Here is a 22,155-nt window from a genome sequence, read left to right on the forward strand (position 1 = left end):
CTACAGAGGGTAAACCACCAATATCCACTTCAGAGGATTCTCGTGGCACGACACCTTTCGCTAGAGGCTCTACCCTACCAGCTCCAGGTCCACCACCAGTCAGTACTGTGGGCATAGTCATGACGGGTTCTACCAAAACAAAACCTCTTTCGGGTGGCGTGGCAACTTCGGGTGCAGGATCATCAGTAGCAACTCCAGCATCCGCACCAGTTACATCGGTCTTGACAATAGGTAAACCGTCTTGCTCCAGTTCAGAGAATTCCCGTGGCACGACACCGTTCACTAGAGGCTCTACACTAGCAGCTCCAGCTGCACCACCAGTTTCTACAGCGGGGGTAAACCCAATCCACAACCTTCTCCATGTGGCACGATGATGCCAGTATAGGCTCATCGGTACCGAGGTCCACTGCATCAGTCTCCATAGACAGTAAACAAGGTGGCGTCGGAGGTTTAAAAGACTGGCATGCCATTTCACCTTTGTCATCAGACAATATAGAGTTTTCTTCAACTCTATGTTTCTGCAATAATAAGCACATGAACAGAAATTAGACCAGAGCATCTAGCCATCTAACAGGGGCAGCGACAAAACAAGCGTCGATCCATATGTTTACCTTGTCATCTGGGATATCAGAACACACCGATTTAGAAGTCATTTCACATAGCATCCGCTTTTTCGTTCCTTCCCCTACGTCCATCTGGAATAAGTAATACTATTGATCACATAAAACTAATTAATCAAATATATGCATATGTTGAGAAGTTTTCACGGCAAATTATGGATTCTGCTTTTATCACCTACGAATCGTCGTTCTATATATTTACCTTGTCATCTGGGATATCAGAAGTCACAGAATGAGAAGTCATCTCACTAAGTATCGGTTTTTTCGCTCTTTCCCCTCCATCCATCTGCAATAAGAAGTACTATTGATCACATAAAGCCAATTCATTGAATATATGCATATGTTGAGAAGTTTGCACAGCAAATTGTGGATTCTACTTCCAATCACCAAGTAATCTCGTGAGAAATGCATGATCAAGATATGTTTCTCCCTCTTGATCGACATCTGCATCTCCATTAAGACTAATCATCGTGCGATGGTGCTCTTCAGAAGAGCGCATACACTTCCAATCACCAGACAAGCAAAAAATTGTTGATTCTAGTAATGCTTAATCAGCAGTGGCCATGGAACGACCACAGATCAACCAAGCAAAAAAAAAATCAACAGCCTACTGACCACCAGGCAAAAAAAACTAGGCCCATACATGGCCTCGCAAATCATCATCAAACGTCGATCAAACTAGCAAGTTTGAACATGGATTACTAATTTATTTTCTGATAAAGTGAGTATATTAATATAGAAAGATATTGATTACACTGAGCCTCTGCAACAACGCAATACCTTACTGGTAGTACGGATGCACATGGATTCCTAATAATCCCTCTGTTCGGTTTTAATTAGTCGACGCGAGGGAGAGAAGAAAATGAACTGTCGATGCTTTCAACTAGAGTCAATTAAATACGAACGGAAGAAGTACGTAGTAGTATTGACAAATATCCGGATCTAGTCTAAAAACAAATTGGCATGTAAATCCTAGTAGTCTACTAAACTAGGATCAATACCCTAGATTAGGGTTGCAAGCGGCGTCCGCGAATCATCCCGCAAAGCAGAAAATTAGAGAAAATAGTGGTTGAGATTAGAGCAGATTTAAAGCACTCGCACTGAAACTAGCTAGCCCGCTACCCACCCCGCTTAACACCCTGCCCTAGATGTGAATCTACACCAAATATTCAAACAAGGATGAGCAACCGCCAATAAAATTTTATCTGCACATCATCATCTCTACCATACACAAGGGTATGGTGATTTCACATACAGCCATTGTTGCCGCGGGACGAGGATGAGTGATGCGCCGCGGAGAAGGTGCCTCACGCCTCTGTCGCCGCCGCCGTCGAAGAGGAAGTCGAAGACGCGCGATTGTGGTCCGTCGCCGATATGGAGGTGGAGCTACTAGGGAAGAGGTGGAGGTGGAGGTGGAGAGGGAGTGATGGTTTGTACTAGTGGCGGCCGGTGAGGTAGTTATAAATACAGCCTCTCTCTCTTTTTTGGCAAGGAATGCAGCTTCTCTTGGAAGGCAACGAGGCAACGCACTCCAGATTTCGTATATTACTATAATATAATATGGGCGGAGAAATTTGGACGCATCTATGTTGTCTTGTCAAATGAATCACCAGGATTTGCTTTTAGTACTCCAGATTTGGGCGACCCAAGGAAGTAGAGATAGTAATGTACGCCATCTAGCTGCACGCTATCAAATCAAATAAATGGTCATGCCATTTACTTTTAAGATGGTGCAGCAGTTATTCTGACCAAAGAAACATGCACATCTGCTGATTATTTTGATAGTACTACTAGTAGTACTAATATTTCTGATGGGTATACATTTACCATCCGCTAGCAAAGATTGTGTTGGGGGGATAACCCCCGGTATGCCAAAGGCATGCCAAACCGGATGGTTTGAGCCATCGAGATACCGGTTTAATGTTCTTGCCGGAAGCCTAGAAGGAATCCGGGAGAGCAAGGCTAAGCCGGTATCCCCAAAGGGGTATCTTAGGGACCCGGTATAAAAGATACCGGAAAGGAGAGCCTGTCGGCAGGACTGGTCAAAGATTCTCTTCAGAGCAAGAAGACAAGGATGAGCTACGCCAAGTAACTTTATTCAGAGCCCTGGCGCCAAAGAGAGAGGTGACGGAGAAAGAAGCCGGGGGACGTCAGCTTCTATGATAAAAGAAGGCCCCGGTGTCATCTATGATTAAAGTAGCTTTGTACAGTGGCCAGTTAAAGTAGCTTTGTACAGTAACTCTGTAAAGTAGTTTGTCCAGTCAAAGATGCCATTAGGGTTTCTTGCAGTGTAAGCCACCCTCTCCCCTACATAAGGAGAGGGGGCAGCCCATCTTCACGGGCAAGTATGTACGCGTGTATGTAGGAAGGCAGAGCCTGTAACTTGTGTGAATCTATGAACATGGTGATCTAGAGGGAGTTCTTCCTTGTGTCTTTCTTCTTCAACTTCTGGCCTTGGCCAAGTTCTTGAGGAAACCATCCGGAATCTCTTCCCACCTGATCGCAAACCCTCCCCCGAATCCTCTTGCGTCCATTCGGCCCCAATCTAAGCCATCCTATGGCATCTGCTCGTTCACCACGACGACAGTTGGCGCCCACCGTGGGGCCTGAAGTGGCGCTTGATGGAGTTCACATTCGGGCGGGCGTTCTCGAGATCTCCGGCGAGCGTACGGTGTCCGCGTTGGTGCAGAGCATCTACGCCATGGACTTCATCAACGACAACGCGGGCTGCTTCGCCAACGGCGGCGTCTTCCCCAAGAACGGCCGCATCATCGAGTTCGGCAGCCATCGCGTCTACTTCGGCACCGTCCCCGTGCGCGGCGCCTCTCGCCGGTGCTGGTGGCACCGGACCCGCCAAGATGGCTCTGTGCTGGCCGCGCCGCCGGCAGCGTCGAGGTAATGATGACCGGTGTGGCTGGTGCAGGAAAGGAGGTTGCGGCTGAAGGTGCCGGTCGCGCGGTTTCGACCCGTGCGGCTAAGCCACCGCCGAGCGCGCGGCGCAGGCGCAGCGGGAGCATCATCCGCGCCACCGGAGACACCGCTCCAGGCGGCGATGAACGTCCTCGCCACCCCCATCGCGCAGAACATCGATCCGGCAGCGGCTCAGGCGGAGCTGGAGGCGCAGCGCCAGAAGATGCTGGAGAGCGGCAAGGACATCGTCAGGGCGCAGCGCGAGCTGAACCTAACCGTACGTGAGTATAACGCTGCCCATGGCTTTGCTTCGGGTGGCGCGCATGCTGCTAGGATGCCGGAAAACCGGCTAAAAGCTCGCAACCTAGATCAAGATTTGCGCAAAGAGATTCTTACCGGCAAGAGCGCCTCTGCATCTGTTAGCATCGTGGAAAAGCCTAAGTATAGCAGCCCGGATAAAACTATAAAAGCTGCTAAGGCCGCTGTAGAGCTGTGCGAGTCGCTTTCCGGAGAGGCTTTGGTAAAGCAGCAAGAGCGTGTTAGAGAGCTGCTGGAAACCATTGAGCAGCAAAATGCTGAGCAGTTGGCTAAGCTGAACAAGGCAGCGGCCTCAAAATCCGCGCGTTCAACAAAGAATGCCGGTAGCAAATCCCATGGGCAGGCTTCGTCCCCACCTCCGGATAGAAGGAGAGAACAAGACGTGAATGCGCAGCAGATGATCGTGTACGATCCGGTTCTTGCCGGAAAGCAACAAGCCGGGCAACACGATGCCGGTAGAAAAGCCAAGGGGCGGAGCGAGGCTATGCCGTAGGCTATGCCGGAAACAATCATGCCGGTAGATATGAGACCGGGCAAAACTATCGAGCTGCAAGGGCAGCGTACGAGGAGGAGGAAATAGATCCCCCAAGGTATCGGCAGGCAAGGGCCGCGGTGCCGAATATCACGATGAAGCCGATTCCACGAAACCGGCAGCATACCGGAACCCATTGGGAGAACGCCTGGGAGAGAGATACTTACCGGAACGGGATGCGAGGCACCGTCTGGATAGAGTATACTTGTCAGAAATGATCGAGGAGGAAGGTCCTCCAGGTCCAAAGTGTTTTGGCCCAAGGATCATGAAAGAAAAACCACCAGTTCGCAACTTTATGTTGCCCCGTGACACAAAGACGTATGACGGCACCACGAAGCCGGGAAGATTGGCTCGCGGATTACGTGACCGCGGTATACGTTGCAGGCGGTGGAGGAACCGTAGCAGGAGGAGGAAACCGGCGTTGGGCCGTGAGGATCATACCATCGTTTTTGGTTGGACCGGCAAGAATCTGGCTAAACAACTTGCCGGCAGGAAGCATAAATGGCTGGCTGGATTTTGAGGAGGCCTTTGTGAGCAATTTCAGCAGCACCTATCAGAGGCCAAACAGGCCGCAAAGAACTTGCTCTGTGCGTGCAGCGCCCGAACGAAACAGACCGGGATTATCTAGCCCGGTGGAACACCACAAGGAACTCCTGTGAGGGGGTGATCGAGGCACAAGCCATTGCTTGGTTTAGCAAAGGATGCAGAAGAGGTTCACCGTTGTGGCAAAAGTTGCAGCGCAACATGCCGACAACGTTGGCGAGATGATACGTGTGGCGGATAGCTATGCGTTGGGAGACCCAACGCAACCGGCAAAGGCAACCGGAGCCGGAACAGCCGCGCCACGAACAACACCGGACAACCGGAATAACAAAAGAAGGGAAGATTTTCCGGATCGAAGGTACGGTCCGCAGCAAGTTGCTTCTGTGCAGGAAAACTTTGAGGCCAGCGACAGCCGTGAGGCAAAAACCGGATCGCAGCCATGGGCGGGTCCTAAGAAACAATGGGTGGAAAAGAAACCACAGGTCCAAGAAGAACTGGCAAGAACCCGCGAAATACACCATGGAAGCTGCCATGGATCAACCTTGCCGGTGGCACACGCCGAATCCGGCACATCCGTCAAACCATCTGACGAAGGATTGTACCTGGACCAAGTACTTGATGCAAAAAGGAACAGTGAAAGATGCGCGGCCACCGCAAGACATGCCGCGGCAGCAACAACAGCGACCGCCACCACCACCACTTACCGGCAAACGCCTTACCGGTGCAGCCAAACCGGCAGCGGTACCGACAAGTTAACCGGGTGGAGCAAAATGATAACCAGCCACCTCCACCGGCACCTTTAGGCCGGAATGTTTACGAAGATCCGCATCTGTGCCGTGTTGTCTTTGTCATCGAGCCAACAGACCGGCAAAGTGTACACCGGCGCTCCATGGAGGTCAATGCCGTGATGCCGCAGCTCCCAAGTACATGATGTGGTCCAATCAGGAAATTACCTGGTCATCCAAGGATCACCCAAAGATCATGCAGAATCCGCGACGATATGCGCTAGATGTGGACCCGATCATGAAAGGGCCGCAAACTCGAGTGAAGTTCAGCAAGGTGCTGATAGACAATGGCGATAGCATCAACATCATGTACAAGCACACCATGCAAACGCTGGGCATAACGTAAAACATGCTTCAGCCAACGCGCACAACGTTCCATGGGATCGCCCCGGCTTGTCCCGTGCCCCGATAGGAAAAGTTCGGGTGGACGTGGCATTTGGAGGACGTGACAATTGCCGGGTGGAAAATCTGGAGTTTGAGGTGGTGGATCTGGACAGTCCCTACCATGCATTCTTTGGGGAGACCGGCGTTGGCTGCTTTCATGGCCACCACTCATACGGCTTACCTCAAGATGAAGATGCCGCACCTCGTGGGCCATTGACGTGGTGGGAAACTATAAGATCTCACCGGAAAGCGCATCTGCCGGATCAAACCTAGCGAGAATCGCTGGTGATCGCGGAGGAAAAGAAAATAATGCAGACAGATGTTGCTCTGTCTCAATACTCACAAATGAGTTTATCGGCTATGATTGAGAACATGGGCACACAGGCATTCAAGCCAACCAATGAAACAAAGAACATTGTGCTTTGGATCCGGCTTACCCAGAGCGCACCGTTCGTATCGGCGCCGGCCTTGATCAAGCATAGGAAAGCGCGCTCGTCGGCTTCCTCCGTGAGAATCGGAATATCTTTGCCTGGTCAAGCTGATGATTTGGTAGGTGTTCCGAGGGAGCTGGCTGAGCACTCTCTAAACGTCCGGAAAGATGCCAAGCCGGTGCGGCAACCACCGCGTCGGTTCGCTGAAGACAGAAGAAAGATCATAGGAGAAGAAGTAACCAAGCTGCTTGTTGCCGGATTCATTGTGGAGGTCACGCACACGCAGTGGCTGGCCAATCCGGTAATGGTTGAAAAGAAGAAAGATGAGAACCTGGAGGCAAAAGCTCCGAAGGTGTGGCGCATGTGCATCGACTACACCAACCTGAACAAGGCTTGCCCAAGAGATCCTTTTCCTTTGCCACGAATCGATCAAGTGATTGATTCAACTGCTGGGTGTGAGTTGTTGTCCTTCCTGGATGCCTATTCCGGCTTCCACCAAATTCCCTTAAAAAGGAAGATCAAATAAAAACTGCGTTCATTACCCCGCACGGGGCTTATTGCTATGTCACTATGCCTTTTGGGTTGCGCAACGCTGGTGCAACGTACCAGCCGTACGTCTGCAAAAATGCTTGTTTGATCAAATTGGAAAAAATGTGCAAGTCTATGTGGATGACATCGTGATAAAAACTAAGGTAAAAAACACTTTAATCGATGACATCCGGCAAACATTCGATAACCTAAGGCGGTTCCGGATGAAACTCAATCCGGCAAAATGTACCTTTGGTGTCCCCGCCGGCAAGCTGCTCGGTTTCCTGGTTTCAAGCCGGGGCATAGAGGTTAATCCGGTAAAGATCCGGGCGATAGAAAGAATGGCTATCCCTCGAGAGTTAAAAGATGTGCAAAAGTTTACCGGAAGCTTGGCATCGCTGAGCCGGTTTGTAAGCAGGTTGGGAGAAAAAGCTCTGCCACTCTATGCTCTCATGAAGAAATCGACACGTTCGTCTGGACCCCTCAGTGACGCAGCGTTTAAGGAGCTAAAAACGATGCTAGCCACAGCACCCGTACCGCTTCACCTCTAGAAAGGGAGCCTATGCTGTTATACATAGCAGCAACAAACCGGGTTGTGAGTGTAGTGGTTGTGGTTGAAAGAGAAGAGGAAGAAAAACCGTCCGCAGGCCGGTATACTACTTGAGCGAGGTGCTCTCCCTCTCAAAACAAAACTACCCTCACTTCCGAGAAAATGACTTATGGCGTGTACATGGCCGCCACAAAACTCAAGCACTACTTTGAGGAACACCCCATGAAGGTGGTGAGTGAAGCACCAATTTCCGACATCATGTGCAACAAAGATGCCGCCGACGGATTGCAAAATGGGCGATCCGGATATCACCGTACGTGCCGGTATATGAAAGAAGAGATGCCATAAAATCACAGGCTTTGGCTGATTTCCTTGTTGATTGGGCGGAGATGCAATACAAACCGCCGGATCGAGAGGATAGAATACTTGGAAGATGCACTTTGATGGATCTAAGCTCAAGGAAGGTCTAGGTGCCGGTGTGGTGCTTACTTCACCAAAAGGAGACCACCTCCGGTATGTTTTGCAAGTACATTTCAGGGCATCGAACAATGTCGCTGAATATGAAGCTTTGATCCATGGGCTTAAGGTCGCAAAAGAAATCGGTGCACACCGGATCATTTGCTATGGCGATTCAGACCTTGTGGTACAGCAGTTGCTCGTGAGATTGGGATGCAAAAGACGCCAACATGGCCTCGTACCGGTTTCACGTGCAAAAGATTGCCGGATTCTTCGAAGGATGTGAGTTTCACCATGTGCCGCGAGCAGAAAATGAAGCCGCGGATGCTTTGTCCAAGTTGGGCTCATCTAGGCAAGAAATTCCTCCCGAATAGCTTTGGCTCACCTAAGAGTGCCATCGATCAAGCCGAGCCCGGAATCAGAATCAATTTTTGTACCAGAGTCACACGTAGTACCCATGGATATCGATGAAGGGAACCGGGGACTGCTCCGGCAAGCTCGGGGACTGCTCCGTGTAGGCTCGGGGACTCTGTACCCATACCGGAAGAAACGATGCTGGTAGATAGCATGGAGATAGATGCACCGGTGTTTTTGGTTCGAGAAATACCATCATGGGTTAAACCTATTAAGGAATTCCTGATCAGCGGCACCTTGCCTACCGACGAAAATGAATCAAGGAGGATACAAAGAAGGTCCAAAGCTTACACATTCATCAATGGTGAGGTGTACAAGAGAAGCGTTACCGGTGTCCTTCAAAGATGTGTGGAACCGGAGGAAGGAAAAGAAATGCTTGAGGAAATTCACCAAGGAGAATGTGGGCATCATGCTTCATCAAGGGCTTTGGTAGCAAAAGTATTCCGGCATGGGTTCTATTGGCCCACTGCTTTGGAGGACGCTGAGGATTTGGTAAGAAAATGCAACGGCTGCCGTAGGTACGCCAAGCAAAACCATACCCCAAAGATCCGGTTTAAAGACAATACCGCTAACATGGCCATTCGCTGTTTGGTGCCTTGACATGGTTGGACCATTCAAAACTGCAAGAAGCAGCATGACTCACATCTTGGTCATGGTGGATAAGTTCACCAAGTGGCTGGAAGTAAAACCTATCGCAAAGTGTGATGGGCATACAGCTGTGAAATTCTTGAAAGATGTCATTTTGCGGTATGGATACCCGCACAGCATCATCACTGATAACGGAACCAACTTTGCTCAAGGTGAGTTCAAAAGGTTCTGTGAAGAAAAGAACATCCGGTTGGATTTGTGCTCAGTGGCACATCCACAGGGCAATGGCCAAGTAGAAAGAATGAATGCCTTGGTGCTTTCCGGTATCAAGCCTAGACTCATTGATGCGGTGGAAAAGTCACCGGGATGTTGGCTCGATGAACTACCATCAGTACTGTGGAGTATAAGAACAACTCCAAACCGATCTACCGGATACACTCCCTTCTTCATGGTTTATGGAGCAGAAGCGGTGATACCAACCGATATCATCCATGATTCACCAAGGGTACAGCTCTATACTGAGCAAGAGGTCAAAGAGGCCAGAGAAAACGATGTGGACTTACTAGAAGAAGCAAGAGAGCTGGCTTTGGCAAGAACAGCCATTTACCAAAGAAACCTAAGACGCTATCATAACCGGAAGGTTAACCCAAGAGTTTTCCGGGAAGGAGATCTTGTACTTCGCACGGTGCAGCGCATCGACGGCCGGCATAAGCTTTTGCCACCGTGGGAAGGTCCCTTCATTGTAAGCAAGGTGCTTCACAATGATGCATACTACTTGATAGATGCACAGGAATGGAAGAAAGGAAAGGCGGACAGGTCCGGCGAGGAGAGCAAGCGTCCATGGAACGTAGCTCTGTTGCGTCCTTTCTACTCTTGAAGTGGTGGTGTAAGAAGTTCCTTTTTGTACCTTATATGCTATGAATAAAAGATGCCTAACCTTGAGTGAATCTCGGGACTACCCCAACTTAAGTTGCATGTAACTTGTCTATTTTTTCAGTTTACCGGTTGCTTATTGAATGTTTTTTCTTTCCGGTTTAGTAGTGTGCTAAATCCTACCGGAGTCTTCGACTCATGCTGCTGTCCGCAAACCGGCTTCATGGCAAGCAAGATAAACCGGTAGGGGATAAGCACATGAACTGCGAAAAGGGAGAGCAGGAAAGAACAATCTGAAAAATTTAATTAACCCGGTTAAACCGGTTTTTTGCAAAATTTCAAAGTTATTTCTAAGTTCAAGAAGATGCTTGTTTGGTGAAAGAACCTTGTGCTCATACGCCAAAGAACGCCCAGAGAAGGCAGGCGAGCCAAGGCAAAAGAACCAAGTATGCATCAAATTGGATGCGGAAGCAATTGAGAAATCTTTGCAGTGCAGGATAAAAGCGGAACCAAAAGCAAAATATGCTAAGGCAAACTCATAAGTACTTAGCTACCGGTATAACTTACCGGCAGGAAATGTTGTAGCACAACCACAAGCAAACTTAAGTTTTACATCATAAGCCCCGGCATTCCGGGGCAGAATTTAACAGATATTGTCTTAAAGCAACAGGACCAACAGATATAATGAGCAAACACTTCAAAGGAAATCATCATGCAGCAGGGCTTCGGAGGAGCATCGCCGGCACCAAAGCATCGCCCGGGACCTCTTCTTCGGCTTCACCCTCCTCCTCGTCGAGATAATCCGTGACGCCAGGAGGGGGAGGGATGAAGGTGCGCATGTCGGCATACTCCGCGATGCGGTACGCGCGATCCTGCCGCTTGGCGGAGAGGATCGGGTCCAGATCCGTTTCTGCGCCTTCGCGCACGCCGGTAAGGGCGTCCAGATTGAGCTCCGGGTACCAGGAGCAGGCGACGCGGAGGGCGGAGTCCGCTCCAGCGCGGGCAGCAGAGCACTGCCACTCGCGGATCCTCCCCGCCGGCACCTTTCGTGCGGTCGTTGATGAGGGAGAAGGTGTCCGGCACCTCCTCGCCAGGCCATAAAGTCCTGTATAGCTGGGTAGCTACATCAGGGATGTCCGAAAGATTGCGGTCTATGCAGCGCATATGGGACACCCGCGCGTTAAGCGCGACCAGATGGTCCTTGGGCGTCCATGGCACGGTAAGATCCGCTTGGCCTTTGTCCTTGCGCTGCGCGTCGACCTTCTTGACGGCATACCTCTGCGAGTCCGGAAAGAGGCCTGTGCAAAGAAAGAAAAAGCTTAAGGAAAAGAGTCCGGAAGAAAAAGAGACCGGAAGAAAAAGAGACCGGAAGAAAAAGAGACCGGAAGAAAAAGAGACCGGAGAGAAAAGAATCCGGAAGAAGAGAGACCGGACGGAAAGATAGCGGAAACAAAAATGGGGTCGAAGGAAAAAAGGCTCGTATGCAGTAGTCAAAGTGTAAAAGAAAACAACTTACGGAGGGCAAGTGTGTCGGTCTGCAGGATCAGCTGATCGCACTCCTTGTGCCCCTCCTCCAGCCGCGCGGCCTTCTCCTCGGCACCCTTCCGGGCCTTGGTCATCTCCTCCAGCTCTGCCCGCAACACCACAGTGGCATTGCAGGCATTCTCCAGAGCCTCGTCCAACTTGGCCGCTGCAGTCACTTCAGCGGCCTTGAGGGCCTTGGCGTGGTCAAGCCCCAGCTGAATCAACTGAGACTTGAGCTCCTGGTAGCTGGTCTTGAGGGCGTTTAGCTCCTCCTGGTGCTGCCGGCTGAGCTCATCCTTCTCCCCTGTAACCGGAAAAATGAGTGTTAGCAAGGCTACACTAGTAAAACTGAAAAGAAACCAAGTTCAAAGGAGAAAGGAAAAAATAGTACGTTGGGCCGTGGCGAGCTGCTCCTTGAGAGCATCGATGGAAGCTTCCGGGATCACCGTTGAACAGAAATTGTAAATATCACAAGGAAAAGAGGTTTCCGGTAGCAAAGATGCCGGTGAAACGAAACTTACCTTGGCACTTGTCATGTGCCTCAGCGAGCTCCCGGTGTTCCCATAAAAGCTCCTCGAAGAGGGCCTTCCGAGTGTCAGCGGTGACCTGTTCAAGAAAAAGAAGAAATAAGGTAAAATTTTGTGCTAAGAACCAAGTTCTTAACCCGAAACTCGGGGACTGGCAGTGCCGGTTTTGCGCTAAAAACTTAAGTTAAGTTTTGCGCTAAGAGCTGCGCTCTCACCACAAAACTCGGGGACTGGGAAGATAGACAAGAGAGAAACCGGCATGAAACTAAGGAAAAGATAAAGCGGAACCGGAAACGAAGAAACCGGCAAAGGTTGAAAGTTAATAGAACATACCGTCAGATTGTTCGTGGAATCGTACCACGCGCGGTCAAGCTCTTTTACGGCAGCCCGGAGCCGCATGAAGTGCTCCTCAGAACACCGATCCCCGACAGGATCAGGTGCCGGCAGCCGATCCTTGCCCATGCCGCGGGTCGCCGGAGTGATGTCCGCGGCGTTCCATTTTTGGGCATACGGCAGGAGGTGCCCCAGGTCCCGGCCTTGGCGCTGGAACTCCGTAATGCGGCCGAGGAGGCCGGTGGCCTTCATGCTGGCGCTTTTGGCAGCCTTGGAGACGTGCAGCACCAAGGGCTGCTGGCCGCCCGAAGGGGCGCTGGAGGCCGTCGCCTTCCCCTTGATGAGCTTGGAGGGCTTGGGCGGCGGCGCGGTAGAAGAGGCCCCGGAAGTCTTAGCCGGCGGCGCGCCAGAGCGGCCTTGGAGGGCTGGGCGCGAGGAGCCTCGGGCGGAGGCATGAGGATGGTGCGTGGAGAAGGGGAGCGCTAGGAGCGTCACCCGTCTTGGAGCCTTCCGGCGCGGAAGATTCCGGCGCGGAGGTTGTCTTTTCGAGGACGGGAGGAGCAAAAGGCTCCGCCCGCCCGGCAGCTTCTTCTTCTCCGGCGCCGGTGTTGCTGGCGCCGGTGTCTTGGTGTTCCGGGAGGAAGGAAAGATCCTCCTCCGTGCGGTGATCTGACAGTGAAGGGGCCGCACGCCCGACTTGTTGTGCCCCCGAAAGGGAGGCAGAGGTGTTACGGCACCGGATGGTGCCGGGCTTGAACGAGGAGGAGGGGTTGAGGTCCTTGCGGATCCCTCAGAGCCCGATGGCCTTGGGCCAAGCTTGAGAGCGGGGCTGAGAAAAAGAAAAAAGACAAGTGGTTGAGAAGAAGCAACCGGAAAAAGAACTTAGCAAAAAAGGAGGCAAGCCGGAAAATGAAATTACCCGGAAGCGGTTGGCATCGCTTTGCGCCCGTAGCGGCGCACGCCCACTTCTTTCTCCCCCACGGGCTCCGTCCGGAAGCGCTTGGAGGGAGGAGCATGGCTGGAGCCGGCAGTAGATGCCGGCTGCTTGTTCTTCGGCCCTGGGCCATGAGTTTGTCCACAAACTCAGTGCCGGCCTCGGCGCGAGGGCGGCACGCGCTCGTGGATCTGTGAGTTGGATATGGCTAAGAAGCAATTCGCAAGAAGGCGATAATGGCAAAGTATAAGAAGCCGGAAAAGAAAATACCTCGAGCACAACCAGCTCCTCCGGATTTCCGGTGGGCTCCGGCGGGTCCCGGCCAAGGCGCGCAGCCGGAGTCTTCCCCATCTTCAGATCCTTCCAAAAGATGTAGGGATCCGGGTCGAAGGAGTCAAAGGCACGCTTCCGGAGAGGTCCTCGCGGCTCTGCTCGGATAGAGGGGAAGCGGTCCCTGGCCTGAAACAAGATAAAAAGATGGTTAGCAAAAGCGAAACTTACCGGCAAAGACAACCCCAAATTGCGCAATCTCTTACTTCTTGGGTCGGACGGTTAGAGAAACCGAGGGAAGGAGGCCCCAGTCCCACGCAAAAGGCATAGCAGTTTGACAAATCTGCTTGGCCTTGAGAACAACGTCTTTCTTGCTGAGAGCGCGGCCTGTGATCTTGGTAGGATCGCCTGGGCCATACATCTCGCTCATCCTATGTGCGCGGCGCTTCAGAGGAAGCACCCGGCGCGATATGAAAGTCCGGATGATATCGTCAGAACAGATGTTGGTCTCCTTCTTCGTAGAGGCCAAGAAACGCACTACCCGGTTGGTTTCGGCGTGTTCCGTCCTTGGGTTGTAGCTCCGATTGGTTCTCTTGGGGGCCCCGCTTGATATGGAGGAAGATTGATGCGATCAGCGCGGCCGGTGTTCTTCACGTAAAAGAAAGTTCCTTGCCAGTGCGGCAAGACTCGAGGCCGGAAAGCTTAAGAAAAGTGCTCCCTTGGCGGGAGCCGACGATGCAGGAGCCGCCGCACGGGCGGCTTGGGCTTGGGGATCTCCTTGCCCTGGACGGAGTTGATCCGCAGGTTGAAGAAACGGGCAAATGTCTCACGAGTGGGACGAATGCCGATGTAAGCCTCCATGAAGGTGGCATAACAAGAAAGATAGAAAAGGGCGTTGCCGTGAAGGTGGTGAGGTTGGAGATCGTAGAAATCCAGGAAATCCCGGAAAAAGTAGAGGCAGGAAGGCCGGCCGCTCAAAGTGAGCGAGAAAAACAACATGCTCGTCGGCTTCCGGATCCGGTTCTATCTCGTGATCCGGAATCCGGCGGGCACCTCCTTCCGGCCTCCGCCGAGACCGGTACAGCCAATCGATCTCAAACTCGATAACGTAGGAGCCGATCCAGGCTGCGGGGGTGGTTGGCGAAGGCACCTCGCCGGAAGATTGGCTGGAGCTGCTAGAGGCTTGACCGAGCCACTGGCCTCTTGGCTACCGGAAGCTTGGCTAAAGCTACCGGATTCTAGGTGGCCGCCGGACTCTTGGGTCACCGGATTCCTGCTGGTTGCCGGAATCGGTTTCCATTGGATCTGAGGCCGTAGATTCACCGGGAGAAGGTCTACGGCGCTTGAGAGAAAGAGAAGAAGAGGATGCAGCAGGAAGATCCTCGTCGGACATCGCAAGGATGGGCGGAGAAACAGGAATCCCAAACTTCAACCCCGTGTGAAGATCTACGAGTAAGAAGAAAACCAAAGAAAAGGAGCAAATAAGAACACCAAAGGCTCAAGATCTGGAAAGCAAGCGAACGGCGAGTAAAGCAAAATTGATACCAACCTTGAGCGGCGCGGACGCTGAGGGGAGTGTTTGCTGGCGGTGGAGCGGCTCTGCGGTCGCCGGCGAGCTCCGTCGATGGCGAAGCGGAAAAGCTCGCGAAGAAGCACAAATGCGGCGGACGCGAGGAAGGTGCTGCCAAAGAACTCCGCACGGCGAAGTTCGGCGGAGGGGCGGCGTAAGTTCGCCGGGCGCCGGAGCTTGAACGGGCGACGGCGGACGGAGAGCGGCGGAGGCGCAGAGGCGTGGAGCTCTGTGCGCGAAGGAGGAGAATGCGAAGAAGATGAAGGGGAACGGGCAGTTGTGCTTATATAAGAGAGAGAAAGTGGGCAGCGAACCGCTGGGCCGCGGCGGTTCGCCTCGCGGCCCGCGACGGTTCGCACCTTGGGCCGCCACGTGGCGAACGGATACACGCGCGCGAAACGGAGGCCACACGGAGGCGCACGCGGGATCCCGAAGAGGTAGTGGGATCCGCTGCGGTGCATTAAATGCGTGCGCGGGAGTCGAAACGATGTGACAGCGAACGCTGGCGCGTCGATTACGGTGCGCATGTCAGCGACGGGCGCGGGCCCGATATATTCTCGACTTCGCCGAGGAAGGAGCAGAGACACGTGGTGCCGGAAAAAAGAGATGCCGGAACGAGCCTTGCAAAGAGAAGAAAAGGAACAAGGGTAAAGGTGCCGGAACTAAGCTCAAGAGATGAGTGACTAAACCGGTATCTTAGAAAGATGAAAACCTGGCATGGTCTGTAGGATAAAATCCTCCAGGCTATACCAGCTTCGGGGACTAATGTTGGGGGGATAACCCCCGGTATGCCAAAGGCATGCCAAACCGGATGGTTTGAGCCATCGAGATACCGGTTTAATGTTCTTGCCGGAAGCCTAGAAGGAATCCGGGAGAGCAAGGCTAAGCCGGTATCCCCAAAGGGGTATGCCGGGACCCGGTATAAAAGATACCGGAAAGGAGAGCCTGTCGGCAGGACTGGTCAAAGATTCTCTTCAGAGCAAGAAGACAAGGATGAGCTACGCCAAGTAACTTTATTCAGAGCCCTGGCGCCAAAGAGAGAGGTGACGGAGAAAGAAGCCGGGGGACGTCAGCTTCTATGATAAAAGAAGGCCCCGGTGTCATCTATGATTAAAGTAGCTTTGTACAGTGGCCAGTTAAAGTAGCTTTGTACAGTAACTCTGTAAAGTAGTTTGTCCAGTCAAAGATGCCATTAGGGTTTCTTGCAGTGTAAGCCACCCTCTCCCCTACATAAGGAGAGGGGGCAGCCCATCTTCACGGGCAAGTATGTACGCGTGTATGTAGGAAGGCGAGCACGTAACTTGTGTGAATCTATGAACATGGTGATCTAGAGGGAGTTCTTCCTTGTGTCTTTCTTCTTCAACTTCTGGCCTTGGCCAAGTTCTTGAGGAAACCATCCGGAATCTCTTCCCACCTGATCGCAAACCCTCCCCCGAATCCTCTTGCGTCCATTCGGCCCCAATCTAAGCCATCCTATGGCATCTGCTCGTTCACCACGACGACAGATTGTTTGGCACATTGTTCTTATGGCTTTCAACATCACACCCCTTAATAATATTATTAATCAATGTTTGGGCAATTAATTGAGTGTGTTAATAAAAAATTAAAACCCATAAATCCAACTGTACTATTTTTAGGGCCATATGAAGGACAAGGAATGATTTTAAATGCCATATGGAGTACCTCCAACCATGTGAAATATTGTTCACATGCGGTGTGATACCCATGGCTTCGCATTAAATCCGTATGTTGTCCTACATACAGTCAACTATGAAGTACCACGATTTGGTTTTTGGGTGCAACCGGCTAGAGAATGATGCACGGGTTTGTACAGCCAGTACAATTCACATTAAGATTTTCTGATAGGATGTTGATGTGTATATGTAAGAATCATACACTAGAATGTCTTCTATGTTTAGATGGCTGATCTACGTTTATACTTTCTGTGAACCATGAGGTTAAGACCTTTGTACTGTAATAAAGATTGCTGAATAACAGTATATATGTATGCCTCTAGGGACACTGAAACAGCCAAACAACCATGCATGTGTATAGACTGTATTTGATCAAATTACAAGAAGCACCTGGGTTCATGCAAATAGCATCAATTTATCACCTAAGTACATTAGCTATAAATAGTTAAACAGGAGTCAAGACCAACTGAGCTAGCTACTAGTATGATCCTACTATTACATAAATATCCCTAACTCTGATTGTCTTTGTTCCAGTCCAGCGCGTTGGTGTAGCTTGGGATGAACCAAAACCCCGTATGCTAGTTGGCCGCTGGACCGCTGCTTGAGAAAGAGATGCTTTGGTGGTCTTCGCCATTTAGACTGAAGCGGAAAATTTCTTGATGTGATGTGTCAAACTGAGAGCCAATGGCCTGAGGCGTGGTGTAGATGCAGTTTCTTCTTGTCAAATATCCTGGGGGAAATGTTGCACCACCCACTGGCATAAAAATCGAATAGTTCAACCCAATGAACATAGAATAGTCTCCAAGATTAGTAACGCTTTCCCACGGGTTGGCTGGAAGTAACCGACTAGTGTCATTCGAGAATACCATGCAGGTATACCCCGAATAGCTGTGAACAGCGCGACCGCAATGGACAGAAGGGGTACTATCATAATAACTTGGAGCACCGTCAGCGTCAAAATACATTACGCCACGTGCATAGACCAGGAGAAGTCTAGAACGATCTTGAGATCTTGCCAGCCACCACGTACGACTATTAGAGTCAAAATCATCATCGTCATCAAATCCAGCCGTCGACGGAATGAATGGAGCAGGGAGCACTATAGGACCTTGAAAAAGGAAGGAATGCGTCACATGAAAATATATTTCATGATTTATCTACTAGTGATATTGATTTGATATTGTAGATGCCAATACTAGTACTTTATAAAATCATGGTCGAACATAAGATGGTTTGAAATATATTTTGAACATCTTGGTAAAACTTCATATGGATTTAAAACATGTTCCCCAAAATATTTGTCCAAATTTTAGATGGTTTGAATATAGTACTCCTTATTCTCTAGAACCCGGGGAATATAAACAAATGAAAGTCTTTATCAATATTGCATGGCACCTTTATTGATTCTATTTCTACTCTACCTTAAATTTTCCAGGGAGTAATAATAAAGAAACTTAATTACTAGGGGGCCTTTTTCCTACGGAACAACATGCACATTAGACCATACTAAAATTTCTATAGATGTTAAATTCTATATATGTCCATACCACAAGAGGGTTATGGTGTGCGCCTATGGAATTCCTTTAAGCCAAAAGATGCCAAGACAGTTCAACAAATAAGAGGTGAAATACTATATAGGTTACGTATAAAAAAAATAGGGAGGAAATGTTACCAAATTGATTAGGATCCCATGCATAAACATTTCCAAGCCCAGTAACGGCGAACACAAGTCCGTTATGTATAATTGCATCGCAGTATATGGCGCCGTACTGAAACTGGTTTTCAAGAAATATCCATGTACGAGGATATTCACCATGGAGGTAGGCAATTGCAAAGTCGAAGATTGCGACAAGGGAGAAATCTTTATACCCCCTAGCAGCTGTAGGAACTTGGCAAATAGCTATCTTCTGCAGTTGAATAGCATCACCCTGATACTCGAATATAAGTGGATTGCGTGTGGTTTCAAACTTCTTCGTCAAAGATGGAAGCTTAATCTTGCGATGAGTGTAGACATTGAGGAGGTTCCACTTGCCTTTGGGGCCAACCATGGCGATCCAATCTCCATTGGCGCCTGCCCGCTCCTCATCCTTACCGTGTGGCATTAGGCAATCATAGGAGAACCTGTCCAGCGGCACTAGTTTGCACTTGCTGTGCACCGGCAAATCCTCCTTGAACTCCCATGGTTTATCCGCCGGGTCACAACAGAGAACACATGGAAGGCCAAACGGCTGAGAAGCAGGCAGAGTGGTACTGTATTTGGCTGACTGAAGAATACTTTTGGAGGAACCGACTAGGGACGCGGCGGTGATGGCGTCGCACTGGCTGATGAGCACTTCAAGGGGGCCTTCCGTAAACACCTTGTGAAACAGCCCAGATCCACAGACCCTGCTCGATTTTGCCATCGCAATGAGGCAGGTGGTACAATGGGGTTGGTATTTTCTTGGGAGATTTACTGATTCGAACTTTGGGAGAGAGATGGCGATCAATGGCGGCAGGTGGGGGTTTGAGTTGGAGAACAGAGGCTCTCAAACTGGGCACTGCTGGATAGGATGCGAAAGCGCCATGGCGAAGACGCAGGCGCGTGCTATGGAAGCTGGGCGGAGTGGGGATAGACGGCGGAGGTGAACCGAGACGCTCCTCCTCTTATGCATATACTGCCTACTGCAGTTTCGAGGAGAGTGTGAATGTGTTCAAAAAAAGAGGAGAGTGTGAATGTGTTCAAAAAAAGAGGAGAGTGTGAATGTGTTCAAAAAAAGAGGAGAGTGTGACTGTGACCCGACACGCTAGTAGGAGCAGACGGACTATAGGAGTAGCCCCATCATTACAGTCCATTAATCGTGCTCCCTACAATAAATAAGTGAAACGTCCCAGGCTTGTGTTGTCTAATCAAATCGATGGCCATGTCAGTATTATGGTGAACAAATAAAACAAATACACACCAACTTTGTTCTTTTTGCAACGTACACCAACCTAGCAAGGCATCAACCTTCTCGCCATCAACTACCCACCGTCATCATCATAATATAAAAGCAGTGTCGCCAGGTCCTTCGGGACATTTCTGTGTTCAAAAAATGTATGATTTTAGACATGTCGTCTATTTATGTGTGCGATGTTGTATCATCTATTACCATGATTAGTTTGAACGTGTCCATGTCCTAGAACAAAACTTCGGCATGATGTGTCTTTTATTGTGGCAAAGGAACTTTTCCATGAGGTATTAGCTAATGGTTTTTTCCTATAAGATTTGCACTACAAGATTCCTATATGAATAGTTCCTATGAATCAAATGACTTGTATAGGAATTTTTCCCATAAGAACCAAATCCAACATAATTCCTATGACAATCATATGAATCAAAGGAGAACGATTCCCATAGGATTCAAGTAGACATGACATCCCAATTCTATGATTTTCCTTTTCCTATGAACCAAAGGAGGCCTAACTAGTTGGCCATACTGAAACAATTGCCAAATAAATGCCGTGCATCCTATGGCCCCCGTGAGTTTGACCTAAATTTGAAATCATGGTAAAAGGTGCTTAAAATAGGCAAATAAAAGCATGTAGTCAATTTTTTTTTGGATGTACTACCTAGGGAAAATACCAAACATGCCATAATGCAAACTGTGTTTTAGAGAGTAGCCCTTCAAAAAAGTTGGCATCCACTTGTTGATTTTGCTATCGACATGACAAAATAACTGATCAGATGACCAAGTGGTAAAAATTGCAACAGATTAGACCACCACATGGTGGAAACTGCTAAAAATCATGAAAACTGCGAAGAAAAAGTTAAAGTGGTGGTTTGTGCAGCATATGGAGGATTGAGTAGTAGAAGTTGGATGTGCACTACCGTGTGCCCGTGGTAATGTTCGCCTATTATGATGATGGCAAGAAAAAACTCTGTTGAAACTGTCCCGAGCTGATGTGACGAGACAAAATACAGCTACACGGCGTGCAAGGGACGGCTATACAGTACATTAGCTTCTTCTCGGGTCACACGCCTGCACCACAGGTGCAGTAAGTGCAGCAGAGACCAGAGAGAGAAGGAACGCCCGTATTATATTTGATTTCAATTCATATTGTTTTTTTCCTTGCCTCTCCGTCTTCTTCACCGCCATCTTCTCGGTGTTTTAAGAGTGATTATCAAGTGGAGAGACAATTGCATTGGGAAAGTCTCTCCACTTGATAATCTCTGTTGAAAAACTCGCACGTCTTGTGAAATGTGAAGGCTGCACGCGTGGGGAAGGGAGACGCAAACGCCGCACCACATCATTAGTAGTAGTATACCTTTCTCTCCTCAGGCACCCCGGCTGGCCGCCTGCCGGAATAGTTCCTTGCATAGCGCTTGCCGTCTCCTCCAAAAACCCCCAGTGCACTTGCATCCGCCATCCACCTAAATCCACCGCCGAGTACCTTTCTGTCCTCACCACCGCCGCTGCGCCTATTCCCCTGTCCAGCAGATCCGCTCCGCTACCTGCTACACACTTCGAGCAGATGACTGCGGCGTTGCGTGTGTCGCCGCCGTGTCAGATGGAGGCGGAGCCGCTCAACTCCCGAAGGCGGGTCGAGCCAGATCGGGAAGAGCCTCCGTCGAGCCTCGACCTCATCAGCCGCCTCCCCGACGAGATGCTGCACATCATCATCTCCCTCCTGCCCATGATATCCGCTGTAAGGACAACATTGCTCTCCAAACGGTGGCGCCACCTCTGGCGCTCCGTCCCACTTAACCTCCTCATCGGCGACAATGACCTCATCAGCCGCCTACCGGACCAGATTCTCCACATCATCATCTCCCACCTGCCCACTATATCCGCTGTAAGCACAACCTTGGTCTCCAAACGGTGGCGCCACCTCTGGCACTCCGTCCCACTTAACCTCGAGATCGACGACCAACTCGCCAAGCAAAACCACAAACGCATCGCCGCGGTCTCCAGTATCCTCGCCGCTCACCCCTGGCTCCGCCGTAAGCGTGTCAATCGACCCCTTCAGAACCACTTGCAAGGTCGACACCACGCTCGACAGCTGGTTCCGGTCCAGCACCCTATCTTGCGTCGAGAACCTCAGATTTGATGCTGGAACAGTGATGCGCTCCTTCCCGCTGTCCGCGTTCTGATGCGCGCCCACGCTGCGCATTGTCAGCATTTCTACTTGCTATTTGCCCGAGATTCATGCCAACTCCATGCTTCTTTTCCCCCAACTCAAAAGGCTGTTGCTCTATGACGTCTACATCTGTAAGGCGACGAACATCGACCTCCTGTTCACCCGCTGTATTGTGCTCGAGGCACTTCACCTTGAGGGGGTCCACGGGTTCACCCAACTCAACATTCAAATGCCAAATCTTCGTACAATTAGTGTGGCTAGCTATTGGAAACGC

At 50.4% G+C, this 22,155-nt stretch overlaps 1 protein-coding gene across 1 annotated transcript; it reads right to left on the minus strand.

Annotated features, from left to right (window-relative positions):
- Positions 1–615: 615 nt before the first annotated feature.
- Positions 616–21,914, minus strand: LOC139832603 (uncharacterized). The gene is made up of 5 exons (XM_071822395.1): positions 21,697–21,914; positions 11,848–11,972; positions 11,449–11,760; positions 10,957–11,230; positions 616–619 (listed from the first exon to the last, which is right to left on the minus strand). Exons 1-5 carry the CDS (start codon positions 21,912–21,914, stop codon positions 616–618), a joined length of 933 nt encoding a protein of 310 aa, XP_071678496.1.
- Between the last annotated feature and the right edge of the window lie 241 nt (positions 21,915–22,155).

The sequence above is a fragment of the Lolium perenne genome, chromosome 6 (genome assembly GCF_019359855.2).
Source record: "Lolium perenne isolate Kyuss_39 chromosome 6, Kyuss_2.0, whole genome shotgun sequence".
Lineage (NCBI taxonomy): Eukaryota > Viridiplantae > Streptophyta > Magnoliopsida > Poales > Poaceae > Lolium > Lolium perenne.

Bases quoted from the DNA above. Each gene is read 5' to 3' on its own strand.
- LOC139832603 (XM_071822395.1), bottom strand. From the start codon at position 21,914: ATGCGCAGCGTGGGCGCGCATCAGAACGCGGACAGCGGGAAGGAGCGC. The intron at 11,973-21,696 runs GTTTGTGGTTTT...TGCCAAGGTAAG, and splicing joins ACTGGAGACCGCGGCGATGC to TTTCGTTTCACCGGCATCTT. The intron at 11,231-11,448 runs GTAAGTTGTTTT...TTCTTTGCACAG, and splicing joins GACCGACACACTTGCCCTCC to GCCTCTTTCCGGACTCGCAG.